Here is a 17332-nt window from a genome sequence, read left to right on the forward strand (position 1 = left end):
TCACTAACACACAGGTTCAGAAACATTGTTATTGTCTCAAATGTTAGAAGAGTTATATCTTAATTTCTACTGTTTGGGGTTTTTTTTTCCTTGTTTTTCTTCTTATGTGCCTGGTTTTTCGATATAGGAGTGGAAAAATCATGATTCCAAAACAATTTCTGATCTACCACTATCCTTTATAGCATGAGGCCCTCGAAGAGCCCCCACTGTCATCTCCTCCAGTGGTCCAGCCGGACTCCACATTGCAAGGCATTTGCCTGCTCTTAAGCCACCAGTTGCATCTTGGCAGTGACAGCTGGATAGGTTTTGCGATGCAGAAAGTGTTACTGCTCCCCTCTTGGGGGCTGGGGGACCCTGGTTGGTGCAGCCAGGCTGGATTTGAGGCAGCAACCACAGCAAGAAGGCAGCCTGGGCAGCACTAGGTAGTGCAGGAAGGTTCTAGCATTTACCGCAGCACTTTGTTGCACTATTTGCCCTAAAATGAGTCATGAAAGAGGTTGTCAAAGAAGATGGTAGATAATATGCTGTGGAAACCAAAGAAAAAGCTTAATGACTTTTTCTCAATCTTTTTTTTCAAGGCCTATTAAGGCTCCTGGGATGTGCTAAAAGCCACAGAGGTTTCTGTGCTCTACATGTTACAGACAATTGCCAGAAATTATATTTTTTTAGAATGGGGGAAGGGAAAACACAGAGGGAGTCTCTCAGCCATCTGATGCTGCTGGTGCTCATAAAACTGCCCTGGTACCACAGCCATGGGTGTCCTGGTGTCATGCATGTCCTGGTGCCATGGGTGCCCTGGTGCCATGAGTGCAGCACAGTGCTGGCTCCTGGCAGGACAGGGCTTGGAGCTTGGAGGGCACTGCCTGTGGATGTGACTCACTGCCAGTTAGACAAGGCCATTTAGTAGGTCACCAGACTACCCACTCTTCTCTTTGCACTCCTGGCTGCAAAACCCGGGTGAACATGTTGAACCTGGTGTCAGCTGCCCCTTTCCCCTTTGAAGGGTGCACAAGGGCCACAGCACCAAGCAAAGGTTTAGGGGTAGGTGATGAACAACCAGGGTGTCCTAGGGCACTCAGCTGTGCACAGCCAGGTGCTGAGAATCATTCTGGATCTGCTGTTTAACTTGTTTTGTCCAACTGCAAGTGTTTAAGAGTCCTCCAGCAGGTCTGCATAAATGACACACTTGCCTCAGGCCCCCACTGTGCTGTGGTTCATGCCCTCAGCCACACCAGAGCAGCCTTTGTTTGAGAGGTCATACCCACTGTTCCCATAAATAACAAGTGCAAGTGGTTGAAATAGAAGTGTGAACTTGCCCACAGCCTGGCGTTATTCACATCTGATTGTTACGGTGTTGAGGGTGACATCTGCCACTTGAACCTTAATACCTCAAAGGAACCCATTTCCTTTCTTTGGCAACATTAAGAATAATTTGAGCCTCAGCTCTCCCAGCCAAATTTCACACTGGTGTCAGCAAAACACTTTAGCTCAAGGTACAAAGATGAGCTTCAGCAGGTGCACAGCCTGGTGCTGCTCACAGGTAGGGCTGCTTGTGCTGCGTTTTGACCAATGCTGGTGATGCCAGTGTTTTCAGAATGGGGAACTTCAAACCCATTCAGGCAGGAGTGACTTTTGATATGTAGGTATAGCACCTAAAAGCAGCCTGGACCAGGTTTAGGACTTCAGGAGGTCCTGTACTGGTACAGATGCCTGCTACCCTCCCAAGGATGAGCTAAACCTTTCACTAGAGAGGGTCTAGAGGCCATGGGATCTGTAAGTACTCAAATGTCTAGAGGAAATGTCACTGTCACGAGAACCTGCCCACACACTGTGGCACTAATCCGAATTTTGGAGAGGATGCAAACTCTTGCACTTAAAACTGACTAAGTTGGAAACAATAATACAAAGTTAAAAAATTACCTTTAGACAGCCTGCTGTGCCCATCCACAGCCCCACTCTGTGCTCACCCTGGTTTAATCACTGCTGCCAGATCCTTGGCACAAGGGATGGGACGAAGAGCCCCCCTGTGTGGCTGGTGCCCCTTCAGTGGGGTGCTGAGCCCTGCAGAGACCCCACTGTGGGGTCACTGTGCAGGCTAATCCCACTGAACACACACACAGGTCCACATGGATGAGGTGGGCATGGATGTGCTTGCAGCCACATAGGATGCACGTCCTCCTTCCTGCAGTGGTGAAGGGTTATGGGCACACTAATAGTAACTGTGTTTTAGCACCTCAGAAAGTTTGATAAAACCAATAGATAACTCTGTCATCTTGTAGCAAACTGGGAAATCGCTTTAAAATTAATGAAGTCATGGCAAGTTATTTCCTGTACCTGGAAGTTTTTAAACTTAGGGGTCTAGGAGGCAAAAAATAATACTACATCTCACCTTCTTGTATGCCTTCTGCCAATACCAGCAGAAGAGGCTGATTTTGCCTTGACCTTTTACTTCAGAGAGGAGAGCTATTAGATGAGAAGTTTCACCTGTGTGCAGGATGCTCAAGGCCAAGGTGAGTACAGTGATTGATATCTTAGTTGGAATGCCAAAAAGATACTGATGCATGGGAACAAATAAGGTGTATTTGAGGAGTTGTTGGGATGAAGCAATTGTCTAAAGTTGCATCAGCTAGATAAGAAAGTCAGGAGATATCTGTGTTGTTTTCTGAGGACCAACCTCCCATGAGAGGTCTTTCCTTCTCCAAAACTACCAATACTGTGATAAATGAGTATTTTAAACTATTAAAAGTATTTCAGCCATTAAAATTAGGGTGAGGTAAAGGGCAGGGACCCAAATAAGAAGCTACTGTCACTATTGCAACAACAAAACTTGGGCAGATCTAGAAATCACTTGACTAGCATCAAGTGAAGCCCTGCCCTAAATAGGCAGAGGATGGCACTGAAGGCATGAGAAGGTGCATGATTGTTTATCTGTAGGCTCAGGATCCATGTCACTGTCATCTGAAATATGCATTGTGGTCAGATATTTGCACAAAGAGGCTCTGGGGACATCTGTTGCTCTTCTGAGTCAGAGGCTGTGGCAAAAGGCTATCACAGGGTATAAATGTAATGGAGCAAAACAGACACAGCCCCAGCCACCCAATGGACTTCTTAGTTAAATGGGATCCAGCCCAGCTTATGAGGTTCTCATTTTTCCCTCTTCAAGTGCTGGCTACAGCTCACTGTTCTGCACAGCCCTGTCCTCACTCAGGGCTGGGAAGGAGAGCAGCCATCACCACTGGATAGTGTCTTTTTGGTCAAGTTTCCTGTCAAAATTTTGTTTCTTTTTTTTCCTAACAGGGAGGTCTTGAAGTGGGAGGCCTATGGAGGGCATGTATATGGCGGCAGAGCTGTCTCATTGTGAGGGTCTGGGGCAAAAGGCTGTCTATGGCACGAGGGCAGGGGCTTGTAAGTGTCATGATATGTTAAATTCTCTCCAATGACGAGTGGTTGGATAACACAGAGTGATTAAGTGAGAGTGAAAATGACTCAGTGCAAATCACTAGCACTCTGTGGGTGCATTGCTTTAAATATGTTTTAACTGTGGAGATGCTGAAAACCAAGATGTCCAAGTTCAAAATCAAATTCCAGTGTCAGAGACTGGAGCTGAACTTACCAAACCACATTTTCCTTGCTTTATATCTGTGCAGGGGGGAAATCTCACAGCGCCTGTGCTTATCAGCCTGTGTTTCTGTTTTGTTCTCTCGGTATATTTCAGCACAGCTCTGGAAAGGGGAAAGGTTAACATTTATAGATATGCTTATATTCTTCCCTGGCCTGAAAAGCAAATCAATCTTGAACAACTTAACTTTTGATTCTAAAAGGCAGTCCTGCGAAGGTTACCAATCAACCCCATCACCGACATCTTATATTTTCTATGCCTACAGAGACAGATCTATAGATAACACCACCCCACAGTCTCAAGGTAATGTAATTTGCTTTTAGTCCTGTTATTCCAATTGCACAGTTCAATTATGTTGAATGCTTGGTAGCATGTGCAGGAAGGCAAAACCCATTTGTCATCATTAGCTGCTTGTCCTCCCCCCTGATGCTTTGGAACTTGTGTATCTCTGTCAGGACACAAGTATTCACACACAAGGATTTAGATTGTCTCGAGACAGGTTAGTTTTACCTTACTGATGATGTGTTGTTACAATAGTAGCCACTTAATCCTTGATGAGACATTGATCTTCCCTGGAACTGGAACCAGTGCTAACAGTGCTTGTGTGGTGTAAGGTTCATGCAGGAGAGATAAACACTGTGCCTAAGGCCTTCAGCACAGTCCTGGCACATGCACCTGCTGCTGCCTGGTTAGCTGGGCACAGCTTATGCCTCACATACAGTTTGGAAACCATTGCTGCGCTTGAGCCTGGGTAGGACTTCACATACTGGGGTTTGTAGTGATGCTGGTACAGGTCACCTGAGGTGTTTGAGTGGTCAGACAGAGATCACCATCCACTGATTCCTTCATGCCAGCCTACCCCTGGCAAGGGGCTGTCCCTGACACTGCTGAAGCCTCAGGGGACATCCACTAAAAACTGTTTTCCAGCTTTCCACATCACCTTGGGAGCAGCCTGTTGAGAACCCCAGCCCTGCCAGGCAGTGGTGGCTCCGTGCAGGCACCTCTCCTGCTGTGCTGGACACAGATGCTTTATCAGCCATCACTGCTGTACTGCTAACAAGGCTGCCATGCTCTATTTTGCTTTTTCAGTGATTTTTTTTCTTATCTGCTGTCTTCCTGTGTGTGACTTATCTCTCCAGCAAAGATAGGAGTAGGTTTCAAGTATGCAGTACTGAAGGAGAAATTAAAGTATAACTCCTTGGTATGAGTAATCTCTTCCAAACCTCACTCTCTAGTCAGGTAAATCTAGTCAGTTAACTCTTCCTTCTGGAAATATTAAATCGAAGAGTGAATGAGCTGTTCCTAAATTTCCATTTATGAAAGTTATTATTAAACCATATTCCTAAATTTGCTTTCAATTTCAGAAAACAGAAGGAGGTCAGATGTAACAGCATCTTTTTGGTACAGACTCATTAACTTTCTAAATGAGTGAGATGGATTTGAATTTAATTTGTCACCTCTCCTTTCCCAAGTTATTTCTAGTTCTGAAATGATGGGATAATTTTCTTTCTGAAAATGCATGTTTATGGAACACTCTTCCTTCCACACCTCTGTGAACCCTCTGACGGCTTTCCTGCCTCTGACCTCCTGCAGCGAAAGTTTCGCAGTATTGAATCTGTGTGGCAGAGTATGGTTATTGTTCATTAAGGAAGGAACACTCAAGGGCATGGGAGTGTGAGGGGTTACTGTGACAATGAGAAAATGGCCCTGTATCATTAACTTTTGGCTCTTATCCTGTGCTGTTTCTGTTCCCCTGTGTGTGCCCGTGTGTGCACAGTGCACCCTTAGCTCTGGGTTAGCTCATGCCCATGAGCTGTGCTGTGCTGGGTGCAGTGGCAAGGGCTGAGGTGGATGTCCTGTAAAAAATACCCCCACATGGGGCAGTGGAGACATTTCTGTAGGGGAAAAGCGTCTCAGCTGAACTGCTTGTTCTTGTCTGTATTTATGAAAAATAAAGTGTAATGTAATTGAGAAGACAAGTGGAAAAGTAAGTGTGGGGGAAGAAGGGTGATGAATCCAGTGAGTTTTAGGAACACCTGTACTTCAGGAAACCAGTATATATCAACCAAATCTGTGCTAGTAATGCTTAGAAGACTGGGAACAAAGCAGTCCTATAGGCAAAGTCCAAAATTCTAAGCCTCTAACACTAGCATTTGCTACATTGCAGGAGTGATGCTCCTTCCAGCCTGAAAGGGCCTCTGTTCAAGTCCAGAAATGGGGAGGATAACTGCAGACAAATTAGAGGTTGGTAGTGAAAGCTGAGGATAAATTGATTTGCTCTCCTGGGAGCAGACAAGGTCAGAGAATTACCAGACCTGCCTCCACTCTCTTCTTGTTTCCCATTAGCAAACCCCATTTTTGTCCTTTATTCCTTTTTTATTTTTTTTAGTGTCTTGTGGTTGAGGAAAAGAGATAAAAAATCTGGAAGAGCTCTTGAAACCTTAGATGTCTCCACTCAAGCACAGGGCACTCAGAAAAAAAATTACTCTTAGGGAGGGAGAGAGAGAGCAAAAGGGTTTTTTTCAGCTCAAGAAGTCAATGATGTGAGTCTATACCATCAATGTAATGAGGCTGGATAGGCTGGTGCCTAAAGAGCCTAAAGAGCACTAAGGATCTGCTCCAGTGTGTGCAGGTCATATGTAAAATTCATTCAAAGCAGGGGTACCTGTGGGGTGTATTTATACAGCATTGTAGGAGTGGGGTATTGCTGCAGCTCAACTTGAATGTATCATGGCTGGCTGTAAAAATACTTATCTCATCTTTGTTTTCCTCCTTCTTGGACATGAAAACATAAATTGTAAATAAATTAAGTTTTGAATTTGGAATATTAATGAAGGTGAAGACCTTCCACACACAAAGGATTGCACAGAAAAGGGACCTTTCAAATTGATACCACAGGAGAGAGATGTAGTGATTTGGGAGTGGGAAGGAAAAAAAACCAAAGCAAGTTTGAGAGTGTTTTTGCCTTGCTACCATGAAAAAGGTGGCACCTTCAAAGGTCACCTAAGCTTGCTCATAAAGGTTTGCAGCATCCCATGTAGGTGTTGCCCCTGTTTCACACCGCAGCCAAAACCACACCATCTAGTCCTGATTAGTGTCCTATACTTTAGCAAAATACAAATGTATGTAAACTGTGTCAGCTTAGCATCCTCCAGCACTAAGATCTGGTAGGAGAGTGATGACAAATGCCAGGCCCTCAGAAGGATCTGGCATGTGGAACCTTCTCCTGCTGTCCTTGGGGGAACAAACCCTCGTGTCTAGGCTGGAAATTCTGTTGTAGGAAGGTGCCACTGGCCTTACTGCCACAGACCTACATTCTCCCATGTTGTTTGGCTGCCACTATTCCAGAGGTCCTCTACTGCCATGTCTTTGTGTCTCCTGTTCCTTTCCAGCGGTGCACCTCAGCAGTCCTGACTGTATGCGCAGCCTGTATCCATCTCAGTCCCCAGCCACCTCACCCTCCTGGCTTACGCTCCTCTTTGGGGCTCTTTCCTAGATCACCACCTCCAAATCAGCTGCTTCTCACCTGCACCTCCCCTTCCCTGCCATGGAACACTCCTCCTTCCCTTGTCTCTCCTCCAAGGGCTGAGTTCCATCTCCTGACATTGCTGCTTCTTAGACCCCACCATGAACTGCAGGTCCTGGTGGCACATAAGAAGCTCATCTCCTCCTCTACTTGCCAAAGGCAACATAAAACCATGGATGCTGCTGCCCAGCACAGGGCTGGGAGGGTCTGTCCCCTGGAGACACCCTGTCCTCCCCATTCTGTGAGGGGGCAGAGCTCCTGGACAGCAAGCAGTGCATATGAGTCCAGCCAGGGATGGATGCCACCACAGCTCGTCCTTGGTGCTCAGTGCTAGAACAGATGACCCTTATCTCCACCTAAGAGGGACACCAAATCACATGGGAGCTACTCATGGCTTTTTGCCTCGTATGGTGGAGGAGGCTGGACAGCCTGCCTTGTTGGAAGCAAGGCCAGCAAGAGGTGCATGTCCCTTCACATTCTGGTTTTGGACTGCAGCACCCCCTGAATCTCTGTTTCTCAGAAGGGAAAAGATGCATCCTCAGCCAGCTTGTCTCTTACCTGTCCTGCTGAGGCCTACCTGTGGATGACAGAGCTTGGATGGTCCCTGCTGACAGCTCTCTCAATGATGACTTAGGCTATGGATAGGGTTTCTCCCACAGCCTCTCTCTGTGATGGGTATCTGGTCCCACCCTGGTGGGATGTCCCCAGCACTGGGCTCTCAGGAAGGGGCAGTCTGACTACCAGGGCTGACAGCTGCACTTCTGCAGAGCTGACACTCATGAGACTCTTCTTGATGCTGTCTCACACTCTGTGGACACAAACACAGTAACAATTTTCTTCTGAAAGGAAAAGCATCACACCTTAATGCACCATGCCACACCATCGGACACTGAAGCACACAGCCACCCTGCAGCATCACCCTCACAAAACCACTGGGAGGTGTTTGCTCCCTTCCCCACTGGCTTTTGTCCACTTAGCATTTCAGAGTTCAGCACCTTGTCTACCCATTGGGAAGGTGGATGTCCCTGCCTTTCTGCTTCCCTTCAGTGGGTGCATCCACTGCACAACTTCAAGGGGCTGCAGCAAGCACACTCTGTGCTGCATTTTTCCTATCCCTAGCACTATAGCCAGATTTTTGGACAGCAGCACACAAAGAGTTAGGATATTCCATAAGAAAGCTTAGCCTGCTCCTTTAGTTTTCCCCACCCAAGGTGATTTTCTACTGCTGCTCATCTTTTACAGCCAGGTTTGTGTGTGAGCTGGTGCTTGTGGTGTGCTCTTCCCTTCAACATTGCTGACTTCCTCAAATACCACCCCCATCTTCAGCAAAGGCAGCAAGGAACATGCAGGGAACTGCAGGACAGTCAGTCCATGTGATTCCTGCAGCTGAGGAAGAACAAGCCCATAACCAGTACAGACTGGGCCTGACCAGCTGGAAAGCACCTTGTCAGAGAAGGGCCTGGGATGCAGGTGGAAACAAAGCTGATCATGGACCAACAGTGTGCTATGTCAGCAAAGGCAGGCAACAGCAATGGGGGCTGCATGAGCATGAGCACTACCAGTAGGGCAAAGGAGGTGTATCCTGCCCCTCTGCCTGGCACTGGTGAGACAATCTGAGAGCTGGGTCTATGCTGGGCTACCCAGTACAAGAGAGACATGGAGTTACTGGAACAGGCCCAGGGAAGGGTCACAAAGATGATTTAGGCACTGGAGCTTCTCTCGTAAGAGGGGAGGCTGAAAGAGCAGGGACTGTTCAGCCTGGAGGAGAGGAGGCTCACAGGGATCTGATCCATGTGTACAAACACACAATGGCAGGGAGTAAAGAACATAGAGCTCTCCTCAGCAATGACAGGGAGGGAGCAAGAGGCAATACAGGGAAGTCTAATTAAACATAAGAAAAAATGTTTACTCTCAGAATGATCAAGCACTGGAAAAGATTGCACAGAGAATTAGTGAAGATATCCTTGGAGCTATTCAAAACCAGACTGGACATGGTCCCAGGCAATGGGCTTTGAGCAAAGGTTCGGAGTAAACCTAAAAAGGTTCCTTCCAACCTCAATAACTCTGTGAACAAGGCCATCATCCTAGGCTCTCACTCAAAAATAATGCACAGAATCAGCCCATCTGGGAAACACAGCTGCAGCTGCCACAGGCGAACAGCTCCCACAGCCTTTCCTTTGTGGCTCTTCAACAGGTCTTTCCTGGCCTTAAACACCTGCAGTGACCCTTTGGCCCCTCTTCTATGCTAGAACCCAAAGAGTCACTGCAATGTTTCATGCCAGCATGCTCCCTTGTCTGCTTCTGCCACAGCACCTCACAAATGCCAGATGGTATCTGAGGGTCTTATCAGTGTGTGGTTCAGAGGTATTTGACGTAGCTCCTGCCTTATACACTGATTATTTTTCCTCTGTGACAGGCACACCCAGGATATTGGATGCCTCTTTGCCTCCTGAGGGCTGTGATCAGCACGCACATCTCTGTGGTTATAGGAAGACTGAAGCTGAATAAGCCTTGTGGTGAAGCAGACCTAATGGGTCTTATCTTCAGGATCCTCTGCCTGGTCCTCTCCCCTGCACAGCCTTGCCTGATAGTTTGTGTTGCAATGCTTCCTCTACCTGATGCCACCTGCTACCTCCCAAGCCAGGGGGACTGAAGCCATGTTGGCATCCTGCCATCCTTCACTCACCACAGCAGTGCCTGAGTGCCTGAGCTCGAGCCAGAAGTCTTCTCTTCTCTTACAACTCACATGGCCAGGAGAGTACCCATTGTGCTAATTTAAGAGCAGTCAACCACCACTAGTACAACCATCACTGCAACAAACCAGTGTAACAGCTGGTCAGGTACTAAAGGGTGAATGTGCAGTGAGGGGATTCCTCACTAGCTATACTGCATGTTGATTATTAACACCAATTAAATAGCCCATTACTGAGCCCTCTGGGGCTTACAGCTCTGTCTGACCTCTCCACTGCTGCCAGTGCAGAGTCTGACAAATGAAGCTCTTTGCCACCTGTGTGAGATGCCAAGGCCTCTGTTTGGTCACCAGCCTGAAGCTCTCAAATGTTTTGGCTGTACCTGTGTTCAAACAGGAGTGCAGGCCAAAGCCCTAACACTGGCGCCATCATGGCCATCGTCTGCTCCATCCCTGTCCCAGGCACCAAACCCATCCCAAGGGACTGTTTGGGGGCAGCAGTTCTCATTTGGTGAGGGTTAGGGAGGCTTTCGGCAGCCTAGAGAGAGCCCACACTATGTGCCAAGCTGCTCTGAGTGCCCACCTCTATACCCAGAGCTGTGCAAGCATGACTCAACTCAACACTCAGCTGGAAGGCCCTGTACCTCCAGCTGCACAGGGTGATCTGATGCCAGATATCGCATCTTTCTGGTCTTGCTTAGCTTAGATTTCAGCACAGCATTTCAAATCCACAGTTGCTGAATACTGGCTAAGGTGCTAGAGCTCATTACGAAGTATTGCCACCATTGATTTGGTCAACAGATTGGCATCTTCTCTTACGTAGAAGGAGGAGGTGCTATGGAAACCTTCAAGTACAAGGGAGTTGTTGGTGCCAGGCACCTGCCCTGCACACACGGCCTGTGCTGGTTCTCCAGCCCCGCTGACTGTCCCTGCTTGTCCTGAGCGGGGTGTGTGGCTGCACAGACCTCACATGCCTTGCTCTGGCTGGGACCCACTGCTGACTGTGTCGCCTTAAATCTACAGGTAAATCACTTTTTTCCTCCTCTCTTGCTGTCTATGGACTGCTGGCCAGGGTCCTGCTGTGCCTGGGGGAAGGCAGAGGAGGCTTGGATGCGTGGTTGCTGCAGGGCAGTGATGTCCCTGTGATGCAGAGGTAGGTTGTGATTTCTAAGCCTTTCAGTTTCTGTTCTTTCTCCAAGGTATTCTCTGGGTGCTTTACTCCCAACACCAGCTGGAAACTGGAAGCTAAAATCACCCTAACACAGGAAACAAGTAATTCCAAAAGTCTTTTCTGTCTAAGTGAACTCTTGCATCCCTTTCCAGGGTCTATTGAAGCAGATCATGGTTAAGGTAACTACATTACTGTTTTCAAGGGATTCAGTGATTGATGAGCCTGAAAGAACATAAGTTAAAAAAAAAAAAGAAGGAAAAAAGGTGCTATGCCTTAGGTCACTGCATCTGAGAGAGCTGTGAGCAATGGCAGCAAGGTTGGAGCAGGCAGTTTGCAGATTTCTTTATGCTGTTTGGAAACAGGGGAAAGCCCCTCACTTCAGTGCTGTGGTAGGGCCCTCACCTGGATCTCCTCTGTCACAGAGGCAGTTTCCCTGCTCACTCTCTGGCCATGTTTCCCCCCAGGCCAGGGCACTGCCCAGGGCCTGCTCAGCAGAGCTGTGGGTGTGTTACCATCCCCAGGAAGTACTGCCCTGTCCAAGTGTGTTCTCATATCTGTGCTGCATCTTCATTAGATCTTTGCTGATAGCTGTCCATTTAATTTATAGGAGTCTTAGTGACAATCAGGGCTGTTGCCATGGAGGTGGCAGGTTTGAAGGCAGTGGATTCTGAAGATGTCATGCTGTACCCTGTACTTCACATCCCATTTTCCTTCTTCCTCTCCCTCTGCTCAGGTCCAGGTCCCTTCCACTGCCCAGCATGGCTCCCATGCTGTCATGCAATCATCTCATCCACCACATTCATTCTTCAGCTCCTTAGTGCCTGCTCACTTTGAGCTCCCCGTAAAAGGAAGGATGAGGATTTTAAACAAAAACTGCCTCTCCAATGCAGCCACTTTCCAACTGGGAAAAGCACTGGGTGCTTGCAACAACAGTGTTACTGGAACATCCACTATGCCTTCAGCCTCTGCCTTACATCTCTTCCTGCAACCTCTCTGTTAAAGGTTTTACAGAAGCCCGCTACCTCTTGAGCTGCTGTAGGAAGTGAACCCAATCCTGGCTTTCCTCCCCAGATGGTCACCAGCTTCCACAGTGGGGGACAGTTGCTGACTATCGCGGGCACCATTTATTGGGGTCCCCTTGTCCCGAGCAAGGGTGCAGCATGAATGATGGTCAGAAGAGTTCAGGCACAGCAGGCATCAGAAGGCTAGATCAGAAGGCTTACCAGTTTGAGAGTTTCCAAGATAGTTTATTCAAGATAGTTTGACAGACAGTTTCCTCGTAACTTATAGATCATAGTAGTAGTAGTTCATAGTAGTTCTATTCTCAGTAACATTCACACCTTTTATATCCTCTCACATCCAACATGTCATGACATTATTGGCTAGCCCATTCACCTCACATTCACCAAAGCATCTCATTGGTCACAAGACCCCACACACACTCCAGGTAGCTCTCTTCTCTTTAAGGGAGAACTCTAAACTGCTTTCCTTAAGGGATGCACTTACAGTCACCCCTACAGCTGACCAGCTCTGTGGTGGGGGATAGGAGGACACACTGCACAATACTGGTGACCTTGCCTGTTAAGCCCCAGGCTACTTCTGGTCCTCTAGCAGCAGCAAGATGCTGTTTTACAGCTGCCTTCATCCTTTTCTCAGGGTTATAGGTTGCTGCCTAGCCCCTCTGGCGCTTCAGGCTTTTAATCTACCTCACCTTAAGCATTTCCAACAGTCACAGGATATCCTAGCTTGTCAAGCTGCATCTATTTAAAGGTACTTTTTCTCACTACTCTATCAGTGCTATGTGGCTTGCTTTAAAACCTCTGCTTGTCTCCTCCATCCTGTTCCCAGCCTCTGGGCTGCCTCATGCCCCAGAGTACTTGTGAGCTCTGATGCTGGGAACTGCGTTTGGGCCACACCTCCTGCTTCAGAGGCAACGTTGGTCAGAGCCCTTTCACCGTTGCATAGCCTAAAAGCTCTGGTTTGCCTGTGCACAGAAGCTGCTGCTGGCATTGCAGGTCAGGGCAATGGAGAGAAACCTGGGCATCAGCCATGCCAATGGAGTTCTGCCTCATGCAGTTAGTAAGCATAACGACGTGGCAGTTCCCTGCTGCTACTTACTGTAGTTCAGAGAGGTTTTCCTCAGGTGACAGCAGTCACCTTCCTTCCAGGGGGCAGGTAGTGAGCAGCAAGCCTCCATTGGGAAACCCAGACCTGAGCACACAAGAATTGGCAGAGAACTCCACCCAGGAGTCACATTAATGTCTGTTAGTGCCTAAGACACCTACATATCCCCCCAGCAACTGAGTTATTGGTGTGTTTTTCAGCTGCTTCAGAACTGAATGCTAATTTGCAGGCAGTGCCCTCACCAACTGGCCACGGGATCTGCATTGTTTGTAGAGGCAAATAACTGCTTAACCAGGCAGACATGGTATCCCTTCCTACATCTCTGAAAGCTGTGGGACTTCACGAGATCTCTCACCCTTCAGTCTCCTGGTAGAGTGGTAAAAGTCTTATTTTAAATTAAGAGGTTATTTTTTTTCCAGAGTGCATTTAGGTGCAAGCAGAAATCAGGTGATATGTACTCGGAATCACCAGTTCAGAGAGCGGTTCCACGTGAACATCACACAGAGCAGCTTGGTACAGGATGGGGTCTGACAAAAGTTGATTTTTATCAGCCCATGAAGTCACACCAATTCTCTTGAAAAGCATCTTGCAGCCAGTGTGAGTGAGGCTCAGTAGCTACTACTCACATCTCATGGATTTCTGAGGTTGACAGGATGCTTTCCATGAGCAGGATCCATCTGATGCAGCCCTTAATGTCAAGTTCATTGTTCTGCACTGGTGTTCCCTCTTTCAGATGGGGCTTTCTGCTTTGCATCTGCAGACTCGTGCTCTCTTCTGAAAACCAGGTTAATCCTTCCACCCCCAACTCCCCTCCTGACAAGGTGGAGAGCAGCATACCTCATTTTCTCCCTTTCAGTTTCAAGCATTCCTTGGGAACACAGGAACCCAGATTCAGCTCTGTTTTTCTCAGCTTGGAGAAGGTGCTGCAGGTTCAGAAGGCAGTTCAAAGGCTCAGATACCTGCCCAGCTGGAATAGACCATGAGGATGTCTCCAAAGTGACATCTGCTATGCATTCACGGCCCTTCACCCCCTGATCTGTCTCCCAAGCCAGGAGAACTCATAGAAGAGCTTTTGCTCATGGATTGTGCTTGGCTTTAGCTTTGATCACTGCAATCCCTGCCTAGCTCAACATCAGGCTAAGGGTAATTTTACCTCATCAGCACAGCCTGGCTTAAGGAGTTATTGTTCACATTGTCACAGAATGTCCCTACTACTTATAGGGGCTCTTCTAAGTGCTATTTTTCCTCCTCCCCTCCATACTTTTAGACCTCCCTATTTAATAAAGGGCATCTGACAAGTCCTGTTGGAAGTTTATCTTGAGATACTTACTCATAAGCTGAGTGAACATAAACAAAGCTTGACAAAGGATGCCAAAGAATGAGACAGAATGACTGAGAAGGACAGTTCTGTAAACTCAAATTCACATTCATAACAAAGGAAGTATTTCCTTAAAAGGGCTTATTTTATTAAGAGGTCTTACCATGTCTTCTCCCATTTCAGGTGTCAGAACATCATACAACATCTAGAACTCAGGACAATGAATGTGTCCAACAACTGCAACGCCTCAGATCTAGAACTGTATCACCATGTTCGCCTCATTGAGTTTGCTCTGTATAGCATCATTTTCTTTTGGGGGGCATTATTTAATGCCCTTGCCCTTTGGGTGTTCTTCTGCAAGATGAAGGAGTGGACAGAAACCAGGGTGTATGTCATCAATTTAGTCTTTGCAGATTTCTTTGTAATCTGCACCTTGCCTGCTATGGCTTATTTGCTCTGGAACAAGTCGACTCGTGGTGAACTCTGCCAGTTTATAGAGGCAATGTATTTTATCAACATGGTAGTGAGCATCTACATCATTTCATTTATCTCCATTGATAGATATATTGCCATAAAGCACCCCTTGAAAGCCAGGACCCTCAGGTCTCCAGCAAAGGCTGCCCTTCTCTGTGGGCTTCTGTGGGTCTTTGTGATAATTGGTGCCACCTTACAGCTCTGGAAGAGACATGCTGCTCTCTGCTTCCAGACCTATGCCCCCACGCCTACTGCTCTGACCCTGCTCGCCATTTTCTTCGTTTTCACTCTCCCATTTGTAATCTTGACTTTTTGCTCCACAGAAGTAATCAAGAACCTTAAGAAACATCTGAGCACAAATTCGCCGGAAGAGAAATTAATCCAGAAAGCCGTACACATTATTTATGCAAATCTGATCGTATTTGTAATATGTTTTCTGCCACCCTATCTTGGGCTGCTTGCCAGGTTCATAATGGAGAGCACTGGAGCTACCTGTTTCCTGCTCTATGTTATGAAGAACTTCTCCTCTATGATGAGGTGTATTGCCACGTCCAACTGCTGCCTTGATAGCATCTGCTATTACTTTGTGACCAAGGAGTTCCATGAAGCCTTTCTACCGCCCAAACCCAGCACTGAAAAAACAGATCAAATCCAACCCTTGCAGGTACACACTTGCTAAAATAAAAGGGGGGACAAAACCCATGAACCCCCTCCCCTCCCCAACATCTGTAACATAAAGAGAAAACACAGCTTCAGCACTCTTGGGATAACTACTGCTCTTTCTCTCTAGTGAGTTCTTTACTAGGTTTAGTGTTACTAAGTCAACTGCAATTTATACTCCATATTTTTATTAAACAAATAGGTCACAGAGATAGGTGTATGTAATTATTAACGTGTCTCACTTCCTTCTTCTAGCACCTACTTGTTACTCTTACAGGAAGACAAGTGACCTTTGTATGACTCCCTGTTATAGTTCATTTTGCAGCTAAAGTCAATTGATCCTTACTGCCAACATGTACGAAGGAATATATCATGTTTTATGTCATTGTGTATTTCAGGTTGTTTGAATTATTAAAATAATTCAGTTTATTTTGTATCATTCTCCTTTGGCAGGTGGGGGAGCGGGGGTGGGTTCAGGTGGCATTAGCATATTTCTAAGTACATGACCCTACAAAGCAACCCAGACTCTCCTGATTCTCCTTCTGTGTCAACTCAGCAGGTCAGACAGGTGTGAAGAAAGACTTCTAGAGTGAAAGCTAGACTTGTCCAGTGCCACAAAGGCACAAAGTCCAGATTTCAGAGCTCAGTCCTCCTGCTGACTCTCCTCCAGCTGCACTGCTGAGCCCTGGCATAAAGAGACCTCTTTAGAGCAGCCACCCCCAAGGGGCCATTGCTCCCATCCATGGGGAGCTGTTTTAATGCTGCCTAGACATTTGCCACCCATGCACTACTATTCCCTAGTGTTATGTTGGGGCACCAGGATGGCTCCCAGGTTCACCCTCCCAGCCGCAGCTCAGCATCAGAGTATCTCAGCTGAACCCACCCTGCTGGAGACAGGTGAGTACGGGTTTCCATAGCCTGCCCACAATGACACCCCTGCCATTTCCACTAAGGAAATACATTTTTCCATGAGTCAGCAGCCTGGAAAAGTCAGGGGAGATAGGGAGTGGATTAACTCCCTACATGTTATTCAAACATTCCCTAGAACTGGGCCTTTTTCCTTTGTGAATACTGAAAAATGTCCAAAATAGCCCTGGGCTCTGCACCAGCAATGCTCACAGCATTCTAGGAGACAGTGTGGAGAAGTCTTTCCTGCCCACTTATGCATTTTCCACTGTGACCTACATCTGCTTTCAGTGAGCCCATGGCTGGTGCTCAATCTGCTGTTGTCACCTTTGTGAGCTCCAGAGACATGAATTAATGGGACCAATCCCAGGCAGGGCCTGTCAGCTGGCTCACACGTATGGGACTGCAACCGCTGTAGCCAGTGGACATGCTCTTAACCATGTTTCTAAAGGCTTCCAGTGATGCTGACGAACAGTGTTACACACCTGCCTGCTGCACGGAGGGCAAGCCAGCACATAACATCTGTCACCTTGTAAAGACACCAAAGAGCAGCACCTAAAGAGCTGGGTCCCCATACCCTGGGCTCACTGTCACGGGGTGCACAAGCACTGCTGTGCCCCCTTGGGAAGGTCATTGTCCCCACAGTGCTGCCTGCCCAAGGCACACTGTAACCGCAGCAGGGGCTGCACAGCCTGCTGGGCTCCCTGGGGAAACTTCTGCTGCCAGAAGGGCAATATCCAACCATTATGGGTTTTATTTCAGAAATTGTTTTCCCATGATTGAAAATATTAAATTTTAATTGCCAGTTTGTGTGAGGCGAGGAGGGGGAGTGCACTTTGGGTGGA

At 47.4% G+C, this 17332-nt stretch overlaps 1 protein-coding gene across 1 annotated transcript; it reads left to right on the forward strand.

Moving 5' to 3' along the window:
• The first annotated feature begins 14667 nt into the window (after positions 1-14667).
• LOC139677194 (G-protein coupled receptor 35-like) lies at positions 14668-15600 on the forward strand. Its single transcript, XM_071566946.1, has one exon. The coding sequence runs from the start codon at positions 14668-14670 to the stop codon at positions 15598-15600; it is 933 nt and encodes a 310-aa protein (XP_071423047.1).
• Positions 15601-17332: the final 1732 nt, after the last annotated feature.

This window comes from Pithys albifrons, chromosome 11, assembly GCF_047495875.1.
Source record: "Pithys albifrons albifrons isolate INPA30051 chromosome 11, PitAlb_v1, whole genome shotgun sequence".
Lineage (NCBI taxonomy): Eukaryota > Metazoa > Chordata > Aves > Passeriformes > Thamnophilidae > Pithys > Pithys albifrons.

Excerpts from the sequence above, each read along its gene's own strand:
- LOC139677194 (XM_071566946.1), top strand. The coding sequence starts at position 14,668 with ATGAATGTGTCCAACAACTGCAACGCCTCAGATCTAGAACTGTATCAC.